This window comes from Onthophagus taurus, chromosome 3 (assembly GCF_036711975.1).
Source record: "Onthophagus taurus isolate NC chromosome 3, IU_Otau_3.0, whole genome shotgun sequence".
NCBI lineage: Eukaryota > Metazoa > Arthropoda > Insecta > Coleoptera > Scarabaeidae > Onthophagus > Onthophagus taurus.
Genome location: NC_091968.1, coordinates 27,331,768 through 27,357,001, shown reverse-complemented (window position 1 = coordinate 27,357,001; position 25,234 = coordinate 27,331,768). Strand labels below are relative to the sequence as shown.

Here is a 25,234-nt window from a genome sequence, read left to right as displayed (position 1 = left end):
GCTTGAAATTTCGGGATAAATAGTGAGAGAAGAGTTGAAGCTGGAGAAGTTGGTTAAATTTTCCAAATATATCTAGAGATTTTGCAACAATTTCCTAAAATATTTAGAGACATCCTGTTATTTCTGAGTGAATCGAAAGCTTTTAAAGGATTTTTACAGAAATTGTACGAATTTCCAAGAATATCCAAGAAAAAAGGAAATCCATTAATAATATTTAGGATTTTAACGATTCTTAAAGATTCATATAATTATTTCCAAGTATTCCCATAACATTTTCAAAGATACCATCCGAATTTCTCAGTATTTTTGAGGAATTCAACTATTTTCCAAAGATTTCTATAGATATTCAGGTTTTAAAAAGGTTTTATGAAAATTTCCAAATACATCCAATGATTTTGTAGCAATTTTCTAAAATTTTCAATGATAAACAAGTATTTCTAGAGATTTCAAGGAATATCCACTGCTATTTACGAATTTCTTAGGATTTTTGAATGTATCCAAGGTTTTTGAATGAGTTTTTAAAAAAATTAGAAGGTTTTCCAAGGATATCCAATGATTATTACGAATGTCCAGAACTTTTAATTCTTCACAGCCACTTATGTATGCATTTCTTAGTATTTCCAGGAGATTTCAAAAAGATTTCAACCGATTTTCAAGTATACCATAAAAATTTCTCAGAATACCTAAGGTTATCTAGGATTTTGCAGAAATTTCTACAGAATTTCAAGTTTTTAGAAAATTTTATAATAATTTCCAAACATATCTAGGGATTTTGAATCGATTTCCAAAAATTTTTATATACAACTACTTATTTCTAAAAATCTTAAAGAATTTAGACACATTTTTAAACATATCCATTGATTTTTACGGATATCTTAGGATTTATCAGTGTATCTAAGGTTTTTGAATGAGTTTTTAAAAGAATTAGAAGGATTTCCAAGGATTATTACGAACGTCCAGAACTTTTAATTCCTCCCAGATATTTATATGCATTTCTTAGTATTTCCAGGAGATTTCCAAAAAATTTCAACCGATTTTCAAGTATACCATAAAAATTTCTCAGAATACCTAAGGTTATCTAGGATTTTGCAGAAATTTCTACAGAATTTCAAGTTTTTAGAAAATTTTATAATAATTTCCAAACATATCTAGGGATTTTGAATCGATTTCCAAAAATTTTTATATACAACTACTTATTTCTAAAAATCTTAAAGAATTTAGACACATTTTTAAACATATCCATTGATTTTTACGGATATCTTAGGATTTATCAGTGTATCTAAGGTTTTTGAATGAGTTTTTAAAAGAATTAGAAGGATTTCCAAGGATTATTACGAATGTCCAGAACTTTTAATTCCTCCCAGACACTTATGTATACATTTCCTAGTATTTCTAGATTTCCAAAAAATTTCAACCGATTTTCAAGTATACCATAAAAATTTCTCAGAATACCTAAGGTTATCTAGGATTTTGCAGAGATTTCTACAAAATCTCAAGTTTTTAGGAAATGTTATAGGAATTTTCAAACATATCTAGGGATTTTGAAACAATTTCCAAAAATTTTTATATACAACTACTCATTTCTTAATATCTTAAAGAATTTAGACACATTTTTAAACATATCCATCGATTTTTACGGATATCTTAGGATTTTTCAGTGAATCCACGGTTTTTGAATGAGTTTTTAAAAGAATTAGAAGGATTTCCAAGGATTATTACGAATGTCCAGAACTTTTAATTCCTCCCAGACACTTATGTATGCATCTCTTAGTATATCCAGGAGATTTCCAAAAAATTTCAACCGATTTTCAAGTACACCATTAAAAATTCCTCAGAATACCTAAGGTTATCTAGGATTTTGCAGAAATTTCTACAGAATTTCAAGCTTTTAGAAAATTTTATAAGAATTTCCAAACATATCTAGAGATTTTGAATCGATTTCCAAAAATTTTTATATACAACTACTTATTTCTAAAAATCTTAAAGAATTTAGACATTTTTAAACATATCCATCGATTTTTACGGATATCTTAGGATTTTTCAGTGTATCCAAGGTTTTTGAATGAGTTTTTAAAAGAATTAGAAGGATTTCCAAGGATTATTACGAATGCCCAGAACTTTTAATTCCTCCCAGACACTTATGTATGCATTTCTTAGTATTTCCAGGAGATTTCCAAAAAATTTCAACCGATTTTCAAGTATACCATAAAAATTTCTCAGAATACCTGAGGTTATCTAGGCTTTTGCAGAGATTTCTACAGAATTTCAAGTTTTTAGAAGATTTTATATGAATTTTCAAACATATCTAGGGATTTTGACTCGATTTCCAAAAATTTTTATATACAACTAGGTATTTCTAAAAATCTTAAAGAATTTAGACACATTTTTAAGCATATCCATCGATTTTTACGGATATCTTAGGATTTTTCAGTGTATCCAAGGTTTTTGAATGAGCTTTTAAAAGAATTAGAAGGATTTCCAAGGATTATTACGAATGCCCAGAACTTTTAATTCCTCCCAGACACTTATGTATGCATTTCTTAGTATTTCCAGGAGATTTCCAAAAAATTTCAACCGATTTTCAAGTATACCATAAAAATTTCTCAGAATACCTGAGGTTATCTAGGATTTTGCAGAAATTTCTACAGAATTTCAAGTGTTTAGAAGATTATATAGGAATTTTCAAACGTATTTAGGGATTTTGAAACGATTTCTAAAAAATTTTATATACAACTAGGTATTTCTAAAAATCTTAAAGAATTTAGACATTTTTAAACATATCCATCGATTTTTACGGATATTTTAGGATTTATCAGTGTATCCAAGGTTTTTGAATGAGTTTTAAAAGAATTAGAAGGATTTCCAAGGATTATTACGAATGTCCAGAACTTTTAATTCCTCCCACACACTTATGTATGCATCTCTTAGTATTTCCAGGAGATTTCCAAAAGAATTCAACCGATTTTCAAGTATACCATAAAAATTTCTCAGAATACCTAAGGTTATCTAGGATTTTGCAGAAATTTCTACAGAATTTCAAGTTTTTAGAAGATTTTATAGGAATTTCCAAACATATCTAGGGATTTTGACTCGATTTCCAAAAATTTTTATATACAACTAGATATTTCTCAAAATCTTAAAGAATTTAGACATTTTTAAACATATCCATCGATTTTTACGGATATCTTAGGATTTTTCAGTGTATCCAAGGTTTTTGAATGAGTCAAGAACTTTTAATTCCTCCCATACACTTATGTATGCATTTCTTAGTATTTCCAGGAGATTTCCAAAAGATTTCAACCGATTTTCAAGTATACCATAAAAATTTCTCAGAATACCTAAGGTTATCTAGGATTTTGCAGAAATTTCTACAGAATTTCAAGTGTTTAGAAGATTATATAGGAATTTCCAAACATATCTAGGGATTTTGAATCGATTTCCAAAAATTTTTATATACAACTAGATATTTCTCAAAATCTTAAAGAATTTAGACATTTTTAAACATATCCATCGATTTTTACGGATATCTTAGGATTTTTCAGTGTATCCAAGGTTTTTGAATGAGTCAAGAACTTTTAATTCCTCCCATACACTTATGTATGCATTTCTTAGTATTTCCAGGAGATTTCCAAAAGATTTCAACCGATTTTCAAGTATACCATAAAAGTTTCTCAGAATACCTGAGGTTATCTAGGATTTTGCAGAAATTTCTACAGAATTTCAAGTTTTTAGAAGATTTTATAGGAATTTCCAAACATATCTAGGGATTTTGAATCGATTTCCAAAAATTTTTATATACAACTAGATATTTCTCAAAATCTTAAAGAATTTAGACATTTTTAAACATATCCATCGATTTTTACGGATATCTTAGGATTTTTCAGTGTATCCAAGGTTTTTGAATGAGTCAAGAACTTTTAATTCCTCCCATACACTTATGTATGCATTTCTTAGTATTTCCAGGAGATTTCCAAAAGATTTCAACCGATTTTCAAGTATACCATAAAAATTTCTCAGAATACCTAAGGTTATCTAGGATTTTGCAGAAATTTCTACAGAATTTCAAGTTTTTAGAAGATTTTATAGGAATTTCCAAACATATCTAGGGATTTTGAATCGATTTCCAAAAATTTTTATATACAACTAGATATTTCTCAAAATCTTAAAGAATTTAGACATTTTTAAACATATCCATCGATTTTTACGGATATCTTAGGATTTTTCAGTGTATCCAAGGTTTTTGAATGAGTCAAGAACTTTTAATTCCTCCCATACACTTATGTATGCATTTCTTAGTATTTCCAGGAGATTTCCAAAAAATTTCAACCGATTTTCAAGTACACCATTAAAAATTCCTCAGAATACCTAAGGTTATCTAGGATTTTGCAGAAATTTCTACAGTATTTCAAGTTTTTAGAAAATTTTTTAGGAATTTCCAAACATATCTAGGGATTTTGAAACGATTTCCAAAAATTTTTATATACAACTACTTATTTCTAAAAATCTTAAAGAATTTAGACACATTTTTAAACATATCCATCGATTTTTCCGGATATTTTAGGATTTTTCAGTGTATCCAACGTTTTTGAATGAGTTTTTAAAAGAATTAGAAGGATTTCCAAGGATTATTACGAACGTCCAGAACTTTTAATTCCTTCCAGACACTTATGTATGCATCTCTTAGTATATCCAGGAGATTTCCAAAAGATTTCAACCGATTTTCAAGTATACCATAAAAATTTCTCAGAATACCTAAGGTTATCTAGGATTTTGCAGAAATTTCTACAGAATTTCAAGTGTTTAGAAGATTATATAGGAATTTTCAAACATATTTAGGGATTTTGAAACGATTTCCAAAAAATTTTATATACAACTAGGTATTTCTAAAAATCTTAAAGAATTTAGACATTTTTAAACATATCCATCGATTTTTACGGATATCTTAGGATTTTTCAGTGTATCCAAGGTTTTAGAATGAGTTTTTAAAAGAATTCGAAGGATTTCCAAGGATTATTACGAATGTCCAAAACTTTTAATTCCTCCCAGACACTTATGTATGCATCTCTTAGTATTTCCAGGAGATTTCCAAAAAATTTCAACCGATTTTCAAGTATACCATAAACATTTTTCAGAATACCTAAGGTTATGTAGGATTTTGCAGAGATTTCTACAGAATTTAAAGTTTTTAGAAGATTTTATAAGAATTTCCAAACATATCTAGGGATTTTGAATCGATTTCCAAAAATTTTTATATACAACTAGATATTTCCAAAAATCTTAAAGAATTTAGACACATTTTTAAGCATATCCATCGATTTTTACGGATATCTTAGGATTTTTCAGTGTATCCAAGGTTTTTGAATGAGCTTTTAAAAGAATTAGAAGGATTTCCAAGGATTATTACGAACGTCCAGAACTTTTAATTCCTCCCAGACACTTATGTATGCATTTCTTAGTATTTCCAGGAGATTTCCAAAAGATTTCAACCGATTTTCAAGTACATCATAAAAATTTCTCAGAATACCTGAGGTTATCTAGGATTTTGCAGAAATTTCTTCAGAATTTCAAGTTTTTACAAAATTTTTTAAGAATTTCCAAACATATCTAGAGATTTTGAATCGATTTCCAAAAATTTTTATATACAACTACTTATTTCTAAAAATCTTAAAGAATTTAGACATATTTTTAAACATATCCATCGATTTTTACGGATATCGTAGGATTTTTCAGTGTATCCAAGGTTTTTGAATGAGTCCAGAACTTTTAATTCCTCCCAGACACTTATGTATGCATTTCTTAGTATTTCCAGGAGATTTCCAAAAGATTTCAACCGATTTTCAAGTATACCATAAAAATTTCTCAGAATACCTGAGGTTATCTAGGATTTTGCAGAAATTTCTACAGAATTTCAAGTTTTTAGGAGATTTTATAGGAATTTCCAAACATATTTAGGGATTTTGAATCAATTTCCAAAATTTTTTATGCACAACTAGGTATTTCTTAAAATCTTAAGGAATTTAGACACATTTTCAAAAATATCCATCGATTTTTACGTACAAGGATGGAGCAGAGGATTAACTAGAGTAGGGCAAATACTATTTATTCGGGGAAACGTTTAAAATTAAAAAAAATCCTAACTTACTAAAAGAAAGATAAATTAAAATTTAATTTAAATTTTTTTAATTTTAATTAATGCCTGAAACGGTACCAAACATAACGAGGAATTAAAAAAAATCGATTTCACGATTCAATTAAATCCAACTAACCGTCTTAATTAACTTAGAAATTATTTTTGATTACCTCCTTTTTACTCAGTAATCTGCGACGTTTTAAACCTTAAATCCGCTTAAAATGACTAAAAAAAAATGTTTACTTCAAATATTATCGTTAATTTTTTCTTTAAACCTAATCCTTATTTGCTTAACCCAACAAATCAAGCAAATGGGAAACCGTATAACGAACGGCACGGAAGCCTTAATGAATTCGTACCCATTTATGGCAAGTGTAATTTTTCACGGTGGACATAAATGTGGAGGATCTATAATTTCAAACGATTGGATTCTAACCGCTGCTCATTGTTGTTTTTACGAAGGTAAAGAAGTTGGAGATAATCTCATTCAAATTTCCGTCGGAAACGTTTATTGGCGAGACGGCACTTTGTACAGGGTCAACAAAAAATTTGTGCACGAAGCTTATGATCCAAGTAATGTAATTAACGATATCGCATTATTTAAAACATTAAAAACAATCAAATACGGTTTATCCGTTTCTGCCATACCACTAAATCAAAACAACATCGCTAAAAACCAAGAGGCTATTGTTATAGGTTGGGGTTCCTACATGAACACGAACGGCGAATTGATTTACGAGCCATCAAACAAGTTGCAACACGTCGTTATTAAGGTGGTTGCTTTAAAAATGTGTGAGAAATATTATGGGACGATGTCCTCGAAAAATTTATGTGGATTCGGGGGTAATTCGAAAGGAAGTTGTCAAGGCGATTCTGGTGGACCTCTTATTGTAAAAAATGAAAATAAAATGACACTAATTGGAATCGTTTCTTATGGATCGGATTGTAGTAATACAATTCCTGAGGTTTACACGAATGTGAATTATTATTATTCTTGGATTAAAAAGGTTATAAGACAAGAAAGACTTAAGATTAATTAATTAATAAAGAAAATGATATAAAAGTTAAAGAAGTTTTGATTTATGATTTTGTTAACAATTTGAAAACGCACGTGTTAGTGCTAGTTTTACACTAGCATTGTTACTATGTAGAAATAACACTATACCTATGTAGAACTAGAATCATTTAGGTTTAGCCGTACGTCTCTAAAGACGGCTAAACCCGAATGATTCTAGTTCTAGGTATAGTGTTAGTTGTAGTTTTACACTTGTACTGTCACTAAAACTAACACTATACCTAGAACTTAGTTGTAGTTTTACATTTACACTCTCACTAAAACTAACACTATATCTAGAACTAAAACCATTCGGGTTTAGCCATCTTCAGAGACGTGCGGCTAAGCCCGAATGATTCTAGTTCTAGGTCTGGTGTTAGTTCAAGTGATAGTGGCACTTAGGTAGATTTGGATTTAGCCGCACGTCTCTAAAGACGGCTAAACCCAAATGATTCTAATTCTAGTTTCAGTTTTACACTTGCGCTATCACTAGAACTAACACTATACCTAGAACTAGAATCGTTCGGGTTTAGCTGCTAGTCTCTAAAGACGGCTAAACACGAATGATTCTAGTTCTAGGTATAGTGCTAGTTTCAGTTTCACACTTGCATTATCACTAGAACTCACACTATATCTAGAACTAGAATCATTCGGGTTTAGCCATCTTTAGAAACGTGCGGCTAAACCCGAATGATTCTAGTTCTAGGTATAGTGCTAGTTTCAGTTTTACACTTGCGCTATCACTAGAACTCACACTATATCTAGAACTAGAATCATTCGGGTTTAGCCACACGTCTCTAAAGACGGCTAAACCCGAATGATTCTAGTTCTAGGTATAGTGTTAGTTGTAGTTTTACACTTGCACTGTCACTAAAACTAACACTATACCTATAACTTAGTTATAGTTTTACACTTGCACTGTCACTAAAACTAACACTATACCTAGAACTAAAATCATTCGGGTTTAGCCGTCTTTAGAGAGGTGCGGCAAGGTATAGTGTTAGTTGTAGTTTTACACTTGCACTGTCACTAAAACTAACACTATACCTAGAACTAAAATCATTCGGGTTTAGCCGTCTTTAGAGACGTGCGGCTAAACCCAAATGATTCTAGTTCTAGGTATAGTGCTAGTTTCAGATTTACACTTACACTATCACTAGAACTCACACTATATCTAGAACTAGAATCATTTGGGTTTAGCCACACGTCTGTAAAGACGGCTAAACCCAAATGATTCTACTTCTAGGTATAGTGCTAGTTTCAGATTTACACTTACACTATCACTAGAACTCACACTATACCTAGAAGTAGAATCATTTGGGTTTAGCCGCACGTCTCTAAAGACGGCTAAACCCGAATGATTCTAGTTCTAGGTATAGTGCTAGTTTCAGTTTCACACTTGCACTTTCACTAGAACTCACACTATATCTAGAACTAGAATCATTCGGGTTTAGCCGTCTTTACAGACGTGCGGCTAAACCCGAATAATTCTAGTTCTAGGTATAGTGCTAGTTTCAGTTTTACACTTACACTATCACTAGAACTCACACTATACCTAAAACTAGAATCGTTCGGGTTTAGCCGCACGTCTATAAAGACGGCTAAACCCGAATGATTCTAGTTCTAGGTATAGTGATAGTTTCAGTTTTACACTTACACTATCACTAGAACTCACACTATATCTCGAACTAGAATCATTCGGGTTTAGCCGCACGTCTCTAAAGACGGCTAAACCCGAATGATTTTAGTTCTAGGTATAGTATTAGTTCTACATAGTAACAGTGCTAGTGTAAAACTGGAACTAACACTAGACCTAGAACTAGTAACATTCGGGTTTTCCCTCTTCACTTCCACCATTAGGCCGTTGTTTTAGCTGTTGGCAATTTGTACTTATCAAATTATCAAGTCAGATCTTTTAAATTATTTGTAGATTCTATGATTTTGTCAAAAAAGATCTATTATTTATGCTATATTAGACTATTAATAGATGAAAGAGACTGAATAGGGCCAAGAAGGAGACCTCTATCTATCGATGTACCAGACTGAAAAGAGGCTGTCAATAAACAAAAGAAACTGAATAGAGTCTGTATAGGAAACTCAGAAAAACAGAAATTCAGAAAATAAGGTGCTTCCATAACTTCTTGTAACTAATATTGATGACAAGACATTTAAAACTCATCACCTATTCTACAGGGTGATTCTCAACCTATACGCATAAACTTGGGGATTTATTCCTTATGACATGACAAATAATGACTAATTGGTGAAAAAAATTGTAGCATAAATTTTTTAGTTTCCTAGATATCTTTGAAATTAACTTTCGAATTAAAAATACTAGCAATGGAGGCTTGGCCTATGTCCTCTGCATTTGCATATAGAGAAAGTGGCTAGAACAACCATTTACAGATTTAACCAATGTCCTACCAATGAGCTGCGGAGGACATTATAAGCACTGATACTGTCCTATCAATGCCGTTAAATTTGGAGGGATCACTAACAGTGATTAATGTTCGATGCCAGATTGTGCTGCTTGAGCGGCAGTCTTGGATCGAAAATAAAAATTCTCTGGTTCAGGCAGATATTTGCATGTTCACAAATTGATCAAAAACACCGGAAGGGGTCGGAGCAGGAATATACTGCCAGACAGTTCGAATTAAGCAAGTCTGAGTACGTACTGTACTGTATTCTAGACAGAAGTATTTGCTATTGACATGGGTGCTAAAATCCTTCTTGAAAGAGGGGTGAAGAACATGACAGTACGAATTTTCTCAGACAGTCAAGCCGCTCTTCAGGCGCTGCAAGCAGTGTCGGTTCTGGTTAATGATTGCAAGAAAACATTAAACACGCTGAGTTGTGATAACAGAGTTTCTCTGATCTGGATCCTGGGTCACTCTGGGGTTGCTGGCAATGAAGCGGCAGATGAGCTAGCATGAGAGGGCAGCGCATTTCCCATGACCAAATATAGGATTGGACTGTGGGCTGAAGAAAGACTTTGCCTACTGTGGACCAGTTCTCCTGAAATGAGACATGTTACGGTGTTTATTAACATCGCCACTGTCAAACCCGGGAACTTTTTAGAACTTGCTCGTAGCAGCATAAAAGTTTGACCAAGAAGGAAGACAAAGATACTGGATGGAAAGCGAAAGGATTGTAAGTTAGACAAAGAGACAAATTGAATAGAGTCTAGATATTTAAAACTCATCATCTATTCTACCTGTAGAATAGGTGATGAGTTTTTACTTGTTTGTTTTTACTTGTGGTGCAACGTGGTAGAGAAAATAGCAATATTTGACCGAGGCATGGGCAGAAAGGAGGAGCAATTAAGTTAATGTCGAGGAGGAGATTTTGAATGTCGACGAAGAGCAGCTTGGTCTAAGTACTAGGATACTTGCAGAGCAACATGTGGTATCACAATTTGGCGAATATTGACGCACAACCAACTCCATCCATATTACGTGCAACGTGTACAAGCCCTACTGCCAATATGATTTAGTTACAAACTCTGGGCACTTTGTGGCGAAGATGGATATTACTACTTCAATTTTTCTTATACTGGCAAGGAAAGCGGATGACAATCGGAACCTTTTGGCACTAGAGTTGTTTTGAAATTGCTATAAAAGGTCTAAAAAGTTGGTATTTATAGTTTGATAATTTTTTTAGCAATCATGCCTTGTTTCATTAGCTAAAAGAAATACAAGTACGTGCAACAGATATTATTAGAGAAAATAGGACTGCAAAATATCCATTGCTACCAACCAAAGACTTAGAAAGGTTACCTCGAGAATCCTATGATCATAGATTTGATAACGAAAACAAAATATTGCTGGTAGAATGAAATGATAACAAATGTGTTTTTATGGTCACAAATTTTAATACCGCAGAACCAGTAGTATGAATTGCAAGATGGAGCAAAGAACGCAAATCAAGTGCAAGTTGCTCAGCCAAGACTGATTCACTATTATAATCGATACATGGTTGGAGTAGACCACCATGATTGGGTCTTAGAAAAACTTTCTATAGCGATAAGGGGTAAGAAATGGTACTGGTGTCTAGTCACAAGGATTATTGATATGGCTGTTGTAAACTCATTCTGGCTGTATAAAAGAATTCATGGAAAGTCAATTTCCATCAAACATTTTGAGAGACAGATCGCAATGACATATTTAAAAATTGGTGTATTGAACGGTATACAACTCAGTGTTCCATCTTCCTCAAAATCCAAAGTTTTGGACAGTGTAAGACTCGTCGTGTGCAAAAGTCGATCGCTTACTTTTTACAAAAAATGTGATGTTACCTTATTTTAGCATGTTTAATAATAAAAACTGTAGGAAAAGAGATTTCAAGTACTAAGGTTGATGTTCAGCAATGTTAAGGGTGATGGAAGAGAGAGGTAATAGAAAAGATGTTGATTGAGATCTAGAAACTGTAAAAAGTTCTTACATAACTTAAAAATCAAATACAATTTTTGAATACAGTTATTGGAATACAATTACAATGCGATATCGCAATAAAAAATAACGCAATAAAGATATTATTTATTTATTATTCCGATTATAATTGTTTTTTAAGTCTTAAAAAAATGTTATTCAAGTTAAAAATCATTTTGTGCTACATTTTATTCTTAACAAGAACGAATGAAATTGAAGATGACGACCCCGATTTACAAAGTAACCAAGAAAACGTTGAAGAAGAACTCAGTTTCAGAATAATCGAAGGTGTTAATGTTGAATTAGAACTGTTCGAATTTCTCGCTAGCATCCTCCATAAAGAAAAACACGTTTGTGGTGGTTCAATAATAAGCCATTTTATTATTTTAACCGCGGGACATTGTTGTTTTAGCCGTGATAAAGAACGTTTACCGGAAAATTTAAAAATTTCAGTTGGAAGTAAATATTGGGCGGACGGCCAACGATATCAAGTAATCAAAAAATATTTACACCCATTTTACGAACGAAACACAAACGTAAACGACATCGCTTTATTGAGATTAAAAGAGAAAATTATTTTTACGAAAGGTGTGGGTTGGGTCAAGATACATCCACTTAAAGTTCTTGACGATCGAATGAACATCACCGCCACCGTTATTGGTTGGGGTTACACAAACGACGAGAAACTCCTTGTAAATAAAGCTTCTTTAGTTTTGGAATCGGTCGAAATTTTTAGCGTACCTTATAATGAGTGCAAAAAATATTACAAGAATTTAAAAACGACGAATATTTGTATGACGGGTTATAAGATGAGAGGAAGTTGTACGGGGGATTCGGGAGGTCCTCTTGTTAGCACAGAAACTAGAAAAATTATGCAAATTGGGTTAGTTTCTTATGGGGGGAATTGTAATAATAGTGTTCCAGAGGTTTATACGAGAATTTCGGCTTTTTATGAATGGATTAAAGACACGATGAGGATTAGTAAAATTGAGTTTAGTAAAGAAAATAAATTAAAATATTTTTTTGATTTTATTTATGATTTCCTTTACTTCAAATAATTTTAATTCTAGTTAAGATTCTAGTTAAAAAGTATACAACAATCTAGCACTGAATAACAACTAAAAGTAAAGCTAACACTATCGTTAGAATTAACACTAGACCTAGAACTAGAAAATTTCGAGATATGGTTCTGTAGAAGATAAGCTAAGAAAAGGACGTCCTGTAATTAACGGGGAGAGGAAACTAAATATTTCACTAGCTATAGAAGAAAATCCACATGTCAGCATTCGTCAAGATAATCACATATATGGTACTCCTCCTTCATCCTTATAAAATACAACTGGTACATGAATTAACTGAAGACGACCCGGACGGATGAATGCAATTTTGTCAAACCTTAATGGATATGTGCCATATATTCCCTCGTCATGTTGAAAACATTTTGTTCTTAGATGAATTAACCTTGGACGAAAATCCCAGATGGATGAAAGAACAACACACTCAGTATCCTGAAAAAATTAATGTTTGGGCAGGAATTATCAACAATAAAATTATTTGGCCTTACTTTTTTGAAGAAACATTGAACAGACTACGATAGCTTGATTTTTTACATCTAATCCCCAATTTAATAAATTTATGCAAGATGGTCCACCACCATGTGGTGAACTAACACTATTCCTAGAACTAGAATCATTCGGGTTTAGCCGTCTTTAGAGACGTGGGGCTAAACCCAAATGATTCTAATTCTAGGTATAGTGTTAGTTCTAGTGACAGTGCAAGTGTAAAACTAAAACTAGCACTATACCGGGAACTAAAAATCATTCGGGTTTAGCCGTCTTTAGAGACGTGCGGCTAAACCCAAATGTTTCTAGTTCTAGGTCTACTGTAAGTTCTAATGACAGTGTAAGTGTAAAACTAGAACTGACACTAACACTAGACGTTTAGCCGCACGTCTCTAAAGACGGCTAAACCCGAATGATTCTAGTTCTACGTCTAGTGTTAGTTCTAATTTTACAGTTACACTGTCACTAGAACTTACACTAGACCTAGAACTAGAAACATTCGGGTTTAGCCGCACGTCTCTAAAGACGGCTAAACCCGAATGATTCTAGTTCTACGTCTAGTGTTAGTGTTAGTTCTAGTTTTACACTTACACTGTCACTAGAACTTACATTAGACCTAGAACTAGAAACATTTGGGTTTAGCCGCACGTCTTTAAAAACGGCTAAACCCTAATTTCAAAACAACTCGACTGCCAAGAGATACTCACTCAAGGGATTTCCTCATTAGTCAGCTAATCTACTTCTGACGACAAAGCTAATATATCCACTTCTATTTTCTCATAATACAAGTAGTCCATTATATCTTGGAGATTTTTAAAAACTTCTCTTCTACTCATACTAAAAAGTAGAAAAAAATTTTTCTGTAAGCATATTTTTTTGACAAAATCAAAGAATCTACGAACAATTTCAAAGAATAACGCAGCTAACTTACCTTCAATTTGTTTTTTATATAATCTATTAAAATACTTTCTAATCTAGGAACAACTCATGGCACTCGTCTCAATATTTCAAACCACATATGACACGAATGGCACGTCGCTGCAGCCGAAAAATCCTAGACCAACCCGAGTAGGTCAGAATGTTGCTGCTCAGCCTTCCGCAAAGTATACCTACATGCTGGTCCCATATCAATGTGGTGTCTAAGCGAACACCCAAAAAATCTACATATTGCTCATCCATCAGATCTTTCTGAACGCCTCTTAGTGTAAAGATAGCTTCAGCTGTTTTGTTGGAATTCAGATTTAGACCGTTGCACGCAGAGCGACGCCCGATTTACTGCAACAGCATCAATAAGGAGTTTTTGTCTGCTGATTAAAATAGTGTCGTCAGTATAAAATATGATTGAAGACTTAGATATTGAAGCAGGCAAGTCATTTATGTAAATGAGGAAAAGCAAAGGCCCCACCACTGATCCTTGTGGAACTCCAATAGAAATGCACTCTGATGTAGAATAGCTATCTATTTGTCTTCTGCCACCAAGGTACAATTGAATCACCTTAATACTACTGTCATCAAAATTATACCTACTCAGCTTCTTTATTAATGAATTATGGTTTATATAATCAAAGGCCTTGCTGAGGTCGCAAAATGTAGTTGTCATATACTCGCCTCTTTCATAACAGTCTGTTGCCTGGTGTACAAAATCCATAATCGTGTACTACGATTCTGACGAAATCCGTATTGACATGACGCGAACAAGTTATTATTATCGATAATAATAGTTTTAATTGTTATGCAATGCTATATTGTTGTATATTTTTATTGAACTAAAAGTAGAACTAACACTAGACCAAGAGCTAGAATCATTCGGCTTTAGCCGGTCTAGGTATAGTGTGAGTTCTAGTGATAGTGCAAGTGTAAAACTGAAACTAGCACTATATCTAGAACTAGAATCATTCGGGTTTAGCCGTCTTTAGAAACGTGCGGCTAAATCCAAATAATTCTAGTTCTAGGTATAGTGTTAGTTCTAGTGATAGTGCAAGTGTAAAACTGAAATTAGCACTATACCTAGAACTAGAATCATTCGGGTTTAGCCGTCTTTAGAGACGTGCGGCTAAATCCAAATGATTCTAGTTCTAGGTATAGTGTTATTTCTACATAGTAATCGTGCTAGTGTAAAACTAGAACTAACTATCATTCGGCTTTAGCCGCCTTATGAGACGCACGGCTAAACCCGAATGTTTCTAGTTCTAGGTCTATTGTTGGTTCTTGTGACAGTGCAAGTATAGAACTAGAACTAACACTATACCTAGAACTAGAATCATTCGGGTTTAGCCGTCTTTAGAGACGTGCGGCTAAATCCAAATGATTCTACTTCTAGATCTAATGTAAGTTCTAGTGACAGTGTAAGTATAAAACTAGAACTAACACTATACCTAGAACTAGAATCATTCGGGTTTAGCCGTCTTTAGAGACGTGCGGCTAAACCCGAATGTTTCTAGTTCTAGATCTAGTGTTAGTTTTAGTTTTATTTGTTATTTAGCACCTGATTGTTGAATATTTTTATTGAGCTATCACCAGAACTAACAAACCTACAACTAGAAAGTTTCGGTTTTAGCCATCCTCAGAGATGCACAAGTATTTCGTCGTTTTACGAATGGGTCAAAGATACGATGATAAAATGGTGATTAGTAAAATTGAGTTTATAAAAAAAATAAATAAATTAAAACATTTTATAGATTTTATTTATGATTTTCTTTAACACCTTAATTAAAATAAATAATAAATCAATTATAACCGGTTAAAGGATGTGGTAAATGCACATTTTTCGAGATCCATCCATAAAACGACGAAATTCTCGTGTAAATTTCTGGGGTGGTGTTATTACAATCGGTGCCATAAGAAACTAATCCGATTTGATAAACCACCTTGTTAATTTTTACGACTAAGGGTCCCCCAGAATCCCCGGTACAAGTCCCCTTTTGAACCCCCCACATGCAAATGTTGGATTTCCTAATATATTGGGCCATTTTTTTGCACTCCATCAACGGTATCGATTCTAACACGACTGTTCGTAAATGTTTCGATTCTTCAGCTTTCAAGAAATACCCATCGTTGGTGTATCCCCACCCCATAACTTTTCCAACCACCTTAATTTTATTATCCTTTAAAAAATGCGGATAAAGCGGAATCCATTTAACGTGATCGTTAAATTGAAGTTTCGTTTCAATGTTCGCTAAAACTATATCGTTATAAAGAAATTCGTTTACGTACTGAGGGTGTTGCACGGTTCTCTTGATTTTGTACCGTTTTCCTTTGTCCCATTCTTCGCTGCCTACGGAAATTTCAAAATGTTGGATCGATAAATATGTGGTTTTATCAACGTTTAAATCGACGAAACAATGCGCGGCTGTTAGAATGTAGTTTGGTGAGATTATCGACCCTGCACAATGATATTCGTTGTAGTAAATTAAAGCGGCTGTGTAGGGATGTTCAGCTGGGAGAGATATTGTGCCGTTTATGATTCTATTTTGAACTGATTTCGTTGTTTCGAAGAAGAGGATTTGAGAGATTACGAAAAAATAACACCGAGTTAATTTCATTGTTGTGTTGAAATCAATTCGGCGCGATGATGTGGGAGGGTTAATTGATAAAATGATAAGGTGGGTGTTTATTGCAATATTTTTAAAATTTATTTTAATCCATAATCATGTTATCTTCTATACAATCTAAATATAACGGAACTCTCGTGTAAACCACGGGTTTTGTATTGTTACAATCATCATTGTAAGGTCGATACTCAATACGGCTAAATCGGAATGATTCTAGTTCTAGGTCTTGTGTTAGTTCTAGTGATAGTGCTAGTATAAAACTAAAAAAACTAGAGTCTGAAGACGCACGGCTAAACCTGAAACTTTCTAGTTCTAGGTCTAGTGTTAGTTCTAGTTTTACACTAGCACTGTTACTATGTAGAACTAACACAATGCCTAGAACTAGAATCATTTGGGTTTAGCCGCACGTCTCTAAAGACGGCTAAACCCGAATGATTCTAGTTCTAGGTATAGTGCTAGTTTCAGTTTTACACTTGCACTATCACTAGAACTCACACTATATCTAGAACTAGAATCATTCTGGTTTAGCCGTCTTTAGAGACTTGCGGCTAAACCCGAATGATTCTAGTTCTAGGTATAGTGCTAGTTTCAGTTTGACACTTACACTATCACTAGAACTCACACTATACCTAGAAGTAGAATCATTTGGGTTTAGCCCCACGTCTCTAAAGACGGCTAAACCCGAATGATTCTAGTTCTAGGTATAGTGTTAGTTCTAGTTTTACACTTGCACTGTCACTAGAACTAACTCTAGACCTAGAACTAGAACCATTCAGGTTTAGCCACATGTCTCTAAAGACGGCTAAACCCGAATGATTCTAGTTCTAGGTATAGTGTTAGTTCCAGTTTTACACTTACACTGTCACTAGAACTAACATTAGACCTAGAACTAGAAACATTCGGTCTTCAAACGCACGACTAAACCCAAATGATTCTAGTTCTAGGTCTAGTGTTAGTTCTAGTTTTACACTAGCACTGTTACTATGTAGAACTAACACTATACCTAGAACTAGAATCATTTGGGTTTAGCCGCACGTCTCTAAAGACGGCTAAACCCGAATGATTCTAGTTCTAAGTATGGTGTTAGTTTTGTTTTACACTTGCACTGTCACTAGAACTAACACTATACCTAGTACTAGAATCATTCGGGAATAGAAAGACAGCTAAACCCGAATGATTCTAGTTCTAGGTATAATGTTAGTTCTAATTTTATACTAGCACTATCACTAGAACTAACATAAGATCTAGAACTAGAATCATTCCGATTTAGCCAAGATTTTGATTGTGATCAGCTTTCCTTGCCAGTAGAAAGGAAAAAAGAAATAACAATATCCATCTTCGGCACAAAGTGTCCAGAGGTTGTTACCAAATCGTATTGGTTTACCCTTTATGAACTGTTTTAGTGAGTAGTGTCCATAATACCGTACAATATTTCATCTATGGACAGATTTTCTTGATATATACCAAAATTTTGAAAATTTGCATTTACCATATCTAACAACGGTCTAATTTTAAAAGATTTATCGCCCCTATTTTATTTAGCTTTGGTATTATTCTGAAAATGTATCAAAAACATTATGTCAAGATAAACATTTCTGCTCATAACATTTTTCACAATAGGCTGTCACAAATCGTCGTCGTCTGGCCAATAATCGCGCTCAGCTGGTAAAATGTGGTAGCCGCTAAATGCAATAAAGCCAATAAAAGTTTTGATCACATTTTTTGTGATCATAAATTTGTGTTTATTTTTCTGACCAGCATGTTTTATAAGTTGGGTTCATTTTACTCCAATTTACATTTATGTTCTTAGGTTTTTCCAATTTCCGGTTCTTCTGCACAGGTGCGAGAAATGCTAATGGTACATTATCTTCTTCATCACTTTCTTCCAAATCGTGAGCTTCAATCTCAACAAACTCGGCAATATCTCGTACATTAGGAAACTCAGTACTTTCTTCATCAAGGACTTCCTCGTTTGTCAGCTCATCTACTTCTTGTGCCAAAGCTAATATATTCGTTTCAATATGCTCAGAATACAAGTAGTCTATTTCATCTTGGAGATTTTTAAAAACTCCTCTTCTACTTATACTAAAATGTAGAAAAAAAATTTACTGTAAGCATCCGGTGATCTGTACATAGATCGCGATATTTTTTTGACAAAATCAAGGAATATGCGAACAATATGAAAGAACTGGCTTCATAATTTGATGAATACTCTGTTTTTGCAATAAAACAGTAACGCAGCTCACTTACCTTCAATTTGTTTTTTATATAATCGATTAAAATACTTGTTTATGCACGCACTTCGAAATCAAGCATACTCAAGGACTCACAAACTACTCCCATACGCCTACAAATTAGTACTGGTAATAAATACACATTACCGGTACATAAATCAACGGCCTAATGGTGGGGTGAAGGATTTAGAGGTGTCAGCTTTTTTCCCAAGTGGAAAAATCGTGCGTCTTCAGATGCATGGCTAAACTCGAATGTTTCTAGTTCTAGGTTTAGTGTTAGTTTTAATGACAGTGCTAGATGTCGCTAGTTAGCACTATACTGGACCGAGTTGTTGTGTATTTTTCATTGAATTAAAACTAGAACTAACACTAGACCAAGAACTAAAAAGTTTCAGATTTAGCCGTGCGTCTTCAGACGTCTTAGTGTTAAGCTAAGTTTCCAAATGCACGGATTACTGGCGTCAGTACGAAGTTGTTTCCACATAAATGTTATAATTGTGTACTGGCACAGTAATAAAAATGCTGTCAAGTGATGTACTTCGCGCTGGCATCAATATGGTACTCCAAATGTACTCCTTGGAACTGCACACGTTATTAACAAGAAAAAGCGAAAACATAGTTGCTGGATTAGATCGTGGATTGCACGTAGAAATAACCTAGGTGCGTCTAGTACTTTAATTAGAGAATTATGCCATGAAGATCAACAACCATTTTTTAATCATTTAAGAATGACTGAAGTGAGTTTCATGTTTTATTGAGGCAAGTATCCTCTAAAATACAAAAACAACATAGGCATATAAGAGATGCCAACCTAGCTCACGTAAAACTGCAAGCAATTTTAAGATTTTTGGCTTCTAGAGATTCTTCTACATCCTTACAATATACATATGTATCATTTGCCAAAAAGCACAATTTCTAAGTTTATATGTGAAGTGATTTATGGTGAAAAGTACTTTATGGTATTCAATTGTATATGCATTACGTATACTTCGTATTTTTGCTTTAGCTGAGGTTTCGTCAAAATTAGGAACTTTGCTTTTTATAATTTCAACTATCCTTCTGACTGTTTCATTTCGTGCTAGTCGGTCCTTATATTGTGGAATTTTCTGATTCCACAAACAAGGAATATTGTTCATACGTTTCTAGAAATTAAACTGTTTCTTCTCATGTCCATTTTTTGGACGATTTATTAGCCGATTTGTTCATTTTAGTTGGACGAACAAGTTAATAGTTACACGTTTTCTTTATAAACATTGTTACTGGCGCCAAAAGGTAGAAGTAGCGTCAACTTTATTAGCGCTATGATTACAGGCACCAATTTATTGGCGCCAGTGATTTTTTGCTATTTCCATATGCAAATGAATTGGCGCCAGTAATCCGTGCATGTAAAAACTTCGCTTTAGTTCTAGTTTTAATTGTTATGCAGCGCTAGATTGTTGTATATTTTTATTGAACTAAAAGTAGAATTAACACTAGACCAAGAACTAGAATCATTTGACTTTAGCCGTCTTATGAGACGCACGGCTAAACTCGAATGTTTCTAGTTCTAGGTCTAATGTTAGTTTTAGTGACAGTGCAAGTGTAAAACTAGAACTAGTTTTAGCTACTAGTTTCTAGCGGTTTAGCCGTCTTTAGAGACGTGGGGCTAAACCCAAATGATTCTACTTCTTGGTAGAGTGTGAGTTCTAGTGATAGTGTAAGTGTAAAACTGAAACTAGCACTATACCTAGAACTAGAATCATTCGGGTTTAGCCGCACGTCTCTAAAGACGGCTAAACCCGAATGATTCTAGTTCTAGATATAGTGTGAGTTCTAGTGATAGCGCAAGTGTAAAACTGAAACTAGCATTATTCCTAGAAATAGAATCGTTCGGGTTTAGTCGTCTTTAGAGACGTGGGGCTAAACTCAAATGATTCTACTTCTAGGTATAGTGTCAGTTCTAGTGATAGTGTAAGTGTAAAACTGAAACTAACACTATACCTAGAACTAGAATCATTCGGGTTTAGCCGCACGTCTCTAAAGACGGCTAAACCCGAATGATTCTAGTTCTAGATATAGTGTGAGTTTTAGTGATAGTGCAAGTGTGAAACTGAAACGAGCACTATTTCTAGAACTAGAATCATTCGGGTTTAGCCGTCTTTAGAGACGTGCGGCTAAACCCAAACGATTCTAGTTCTAGGTATAGTGTGAGTTCTAGTGATAGTGTAAGTGTAAAACTAAAACTAGCACTATACCTAGAACTAGAATCATTTGGATTTAGCCGTCTTTAGAGACGTGCGGCTAAATCCAAATGATTCTACTTCTAGGTATAGTGTGATTTCTAGTGATAGCGTAAGTGTAAAACTGAAACTAGCACTATTCCTAGAACTGGAATCATTCGGGTTTAGCCGTCTTTAGAGACGTGCGGCTAAATCCAAATGATTCTACTTCTAGGTATAGTGTGATTTCTAGTGATAGCGTAAGTGTAAAACTGAAACTAGCACTATTCCTAGAACTGGAATCATTCGGGTTTAGCCGTCTTTAGAGACGTGGGGCTAAACTCAAATGATTCTACTTCTAGGTATAGTGTGAGTTCTAGTGATAGTGTAAGTGTAAAACTGAAACTAGTACTATACCTAGAACTAGAATCATTTGGGTTTAGCCGCAAGTCTCTAAAGACGGTTAAACCCGAATGATTCTAGTTCTAGATATAGTGTGAGTTTTAGTGATAGTGCAAGTGTGAAACTGAAACTAGCACTATTTCTAGAACTAGAATCATTCGGGTTTAGCCGTCTTTAGAGACGTGCAGCTAAACCCGAACGATTCTAGTTCTAGGTATAGTGTCAGTTCTAGTGATAGTGTAAGTGTAAAACTGAAACTAGCACTATACCTAGAACTAGAATCATTTGGGTTTAGCTGTCTTTAGAGGCGTGCGGCTAAATCCAAATGATTCTATTTCTAGGTATAGTGTGATTTCTAGTGATAGCGTAAGTGTAAAACTGAAACTAGCGCTATACCTAGAACTAGAATCATTCGGGTTTAGCCGTACGTCTCTAAAGACGGCTAAACCCGAATGATTTTAGTTCTAGATATAGTGTGAGTTCTAGTGATAGTGCAAGTGTGAAACTGAAACTAGCACTATTTCTAGAACTAGAATCATTTGGGTTTAGCCGTCTTTAGAGACGTGCGGCTAAACCCGAATGATTCTAGTTCTAGATATAGTGTGAGTTCTAGTGATAGTGTATGTGTAAAACTAGAACTAACACTAGACCTAGAACTAGAAATTTTCGGGTTTAGCCGTGCGTCCTCAGACGCACGGCTAAAATAAGATGTGTGTAGAGGATCTGGAGGTTGTATATATAAATTGTATTGTATTATATTAGGAAAGGGAGAAAAAGAAACAATAAAACGCTTATTATTAAGAATCATTAAGGTCGAAAAGAAGTTCCAGGACATTATAAAACACTGGATATGAGGAGGAAGAACTAGAGTTCCTTTTCGAGGACTATGGAAGAAAGTTGGGTTGGGTTGAACAATGATTTTGTTGAATTAAAAAATATTTAACTTTTTATTGAAATAATATCTTTAATCCAATGAATATAATCAAAAAGTTTCGTATACACTTCCGGTTGGGTGTTATTGCAATCACCACCATAAGAAACCAATCCAATCTGATAAAATTTATTTCTACGTTTAATAACGAGTGGTCCACCTGAATCACCACTACAAGAACCTCTCATATCCTCACTACTTACGCAAAGATTTGTGCTATGAAATTTGTAATAAATCATCTTACAATAATATTCAGGCACAATATATACATCGACATAACGCAATCGATTGGATGGAGTATCACCTAAAGATGATCCATCATTAAAAAGTCCCCATCCAATGACTGTAGCTTTTAACAAATTTTCTTCGTCTATGTTACGGTCAATTCTTGATGGGTAAAGTTTAATCGTTGAGATCTCCTTCTTTTTTAACCGAATTTTATCGATCCTTAACAAGGAAATATCGTTCTTTTTAAGTTTTCGATCAAACAACGGATGAATTATAATTTTCGTAACGTTTCTAATTTTACCTTCTTCCCAATAAACGCTTCCCAACGACACCGTAATTTTCGATTCTTTCAGGACATTTTCATCTTTATCGTAACAACAATGAGCGGCGGTTAAAATGTACGATTTTGAAACGATCGTTCCTCCACATCGATGATACTCATGCACGGAGATGCTCGCCACGAACGTGTGTAGACCTGGAGGTGATAATCTGCCATCGATGATTCGTTTTGATTTTACGTTTTGGTTTAATCCCGCGGAGTAACATTTTATTATCAAGAAGATTAAGATTGTTTCGATTTGTTTTGTAATGTGCATTGTTTTTTTTTGTGGGTTAATAAATAAATAAAATAAAAGGTGTGCATGAAGTGACCAACAAAACAATCAAATCGTGTAGGTTTAAATTATCACGTTGATTGTAGTAAAATGTTACAAAAAAAAATATCTTGTTTAAAATGTTAAAAGTAATAATCTTCGTTATTTTTGCGATTACGATATTAATTAAATCCATCGATGGTTATGATTTTAACAGAAAAAATCGACCCTGTAACTTAATTCCAATCTTAATTCAAATCGATTTTTATTTTATTTTATTTTAGTGATTAAAATTAAGAAAAAAACCCGGATCATCGATGGAACCCCGGCCATTAATGGGCAATGGCCTTTCGTTGTAAGCATTCAAAACGAAGAACAACACGTTTGCGGTGGCGCAATTATAAATCAACGTTACGTTTTAACCGCGTGTCATTGTTTCGTTGAAGGTGACGATGTTTTAAAAGAAGAGGATGTAATGATAACGGTGGGAAATGTGATTTGGCGCGAAGGTGAGCGCCACACTGTTGAGAAGATAATAACACACGAAAATTATGATAGCGATGCTGTGATAAACGACATCGCCTTGGCGAGAGTTAAAAAACCCTTTATTTTTAATTCGAATGTGCAGCCGATTAAGCCGAGCCCTACAAATATCGATGATGATAGATTACCAGTTTCTGCAACAGTTGTTGGATGGGGGTTCACTAATTCAGGGAAGAAATTAGTTAACGTAGCGTCGGAAATCTTAAATTACGTCCAATTAAAAACAATACCTTGGTACACATGTAGAGAGTATTACTCGGATATTTATCCGACTAATCTTTGTATGACGAGTGGATCAATGAAGGGGAGTTGTAATGGTGACTCAGGAGGTCCTTTGGTTACTTATACCGATAAGGGGTTGGTTCAAATCGGGTTGGTGTCCTACGGTGATGATTGCAACAATACAAAACCCGAGGTTTACACGAGAGTTCCGTTATATTTAGATTGGATAGAAGATAACATGATTATGGATTAAAATAAATTTTTAAAATTGCAATTTACACACATCTTATCATTTTATAATAAACTCAATTTTACTAATCACCGTTTTGTCATCGTATCTTTGACCCATTCGTAAAACGACGAAAAAAACTTTTTCATTCTAGGTCTGTTAGTTCTGGTGATAGATCAATAAAAATATTCAACAATCAGGCGCTAAATAACAAATAAAACTAGAATTAACACTAGATCTAGAACTAGAAACATTCGTCTGAGGACGCACGGCTAAACCCGAAAATTTCTAGTTCTAGGTGTAGTGTTAGTTCTAGTTTTACACTTACACTATCACTAGAACTCACACTATACCTAGAACTAGAATCATTCGGGTTTAGCCGTCTTTAGAGACGTGCGGCTAAACCCCAATGATTCTAGTTCCAGGTATAGTGCTAGTTTCCGTTTTACACTTACACTATCACTAGAACTCACACTATATCTAGAACTAGAATCATTCGGGTTTAGCCGCACGTCTCTAAAGACGGCTAAACCCGAATAATTCTAGTTCTAGGTATAGTGCTAGTTTCCGTTTTACACTTACACTATCACTAGAACTCACACTATATCTAGAACTAGAATCATTCGGGTTTAGCCGCACGTCTCTAAAGACGGCTAAACCCGAAAATTTCTAGTTCTAGGTCTAGTGTTAGTTCTAGTTTTACACTTACACTATCACTAGAACTCACACTATACCTAGAACTAGAATCATTCGGGTTTAGCCGTCTTTAGAGACGTGCGGCTAAACCCCAATGATTCTAGTTCTAGGTATAGTGCTAGTTTCCGTTTTACACTTACACTATCACTAGAACTCACACTATATCTAGAACTAGAATCATTCGGGTTTAGCCGTACGTCTCTAAAGATGGCTAAACCCGAAAATTTCTAGTTC

The 25,234-nt window shown here is 34.0% G+C and overlaps 4 protein-coding genes across 4 annotated transcripts; 2 read left to right on the top strand and 2 right to left on the bottom strand.

The window, feature by feature from the left end:
* The first annotated feature begins 6,339 nt into the window (after positions 1–6,339).
* Positions 6,340–12,669, top strand: LOC111417743 (transmembrane protease serine 9-like). Its single transcript, XM_071195306.1, has 2 exons — positions 6,340–7,155; positions 11,776–12,669. The coding sequence occupies exons 1-2, from the start codon at positions 6,352–6,354 to the stop codon at positions 12,667–12,669; spliced, it is 1,698 nt and encodes a 565-aa protein (XP_071051407.1). The 5' UTR covers positions 6,340–6,351.
* A 3,159-nt stretch (positions 12,670–15,828) lies between these two features.
* LOC111420056 (chymotrypsin-1-like) lies at positions 15,829–16,756 on the bottom strand. The gene has a single exon (XM_023052962.2). It carries the CDS (start codon positions 16,713–16,715, stop codon positions 15,900–15,902), a length of 816 nt encoding a protein of 271 aa, XP_022908730.1. The 5' UTR covers positions 16,716–16,756; the 3' UTR covers positions 15,829–15,899.
* A 5,741-nt stretch (positions 16,757–22,497) lies between these two features.
* On the bottom strand, positions 22,498–23,406 carry LOC111417738 (chymotrypsin-1-like). Its single transcript, XM_023050105.2, has one exon. It carries the CDS (start codon positions 23,311–23,313, stop codon positions 22,498–22,500), a length of 816 nt encoding a protein of 271 aa, XP_022905873.2. The 5' UTR covers positions 23,314–23,406.
* Positions 23,382–24,386, top strand: LOC111417739 (chymotrypsin-2-like). Its single transcript, XM_023050107.2, has 2 exons — positions 23,382–23,541; positions 23,595–24,386. The coding sequence occupies exons 1-2, from the start codon at positions 23,451–23,453 to the stop codon at positions 24,326–24,328; spliced, it is 825 nt and encodes a 274-aa protein (XP_022905875.2). The 5' UTR covers positions 23,382–23,450; the 3' UTR covers positions 24,329–24,386.
* Positions 24,387–25,234: the final 848 nt, after the last annotated feature.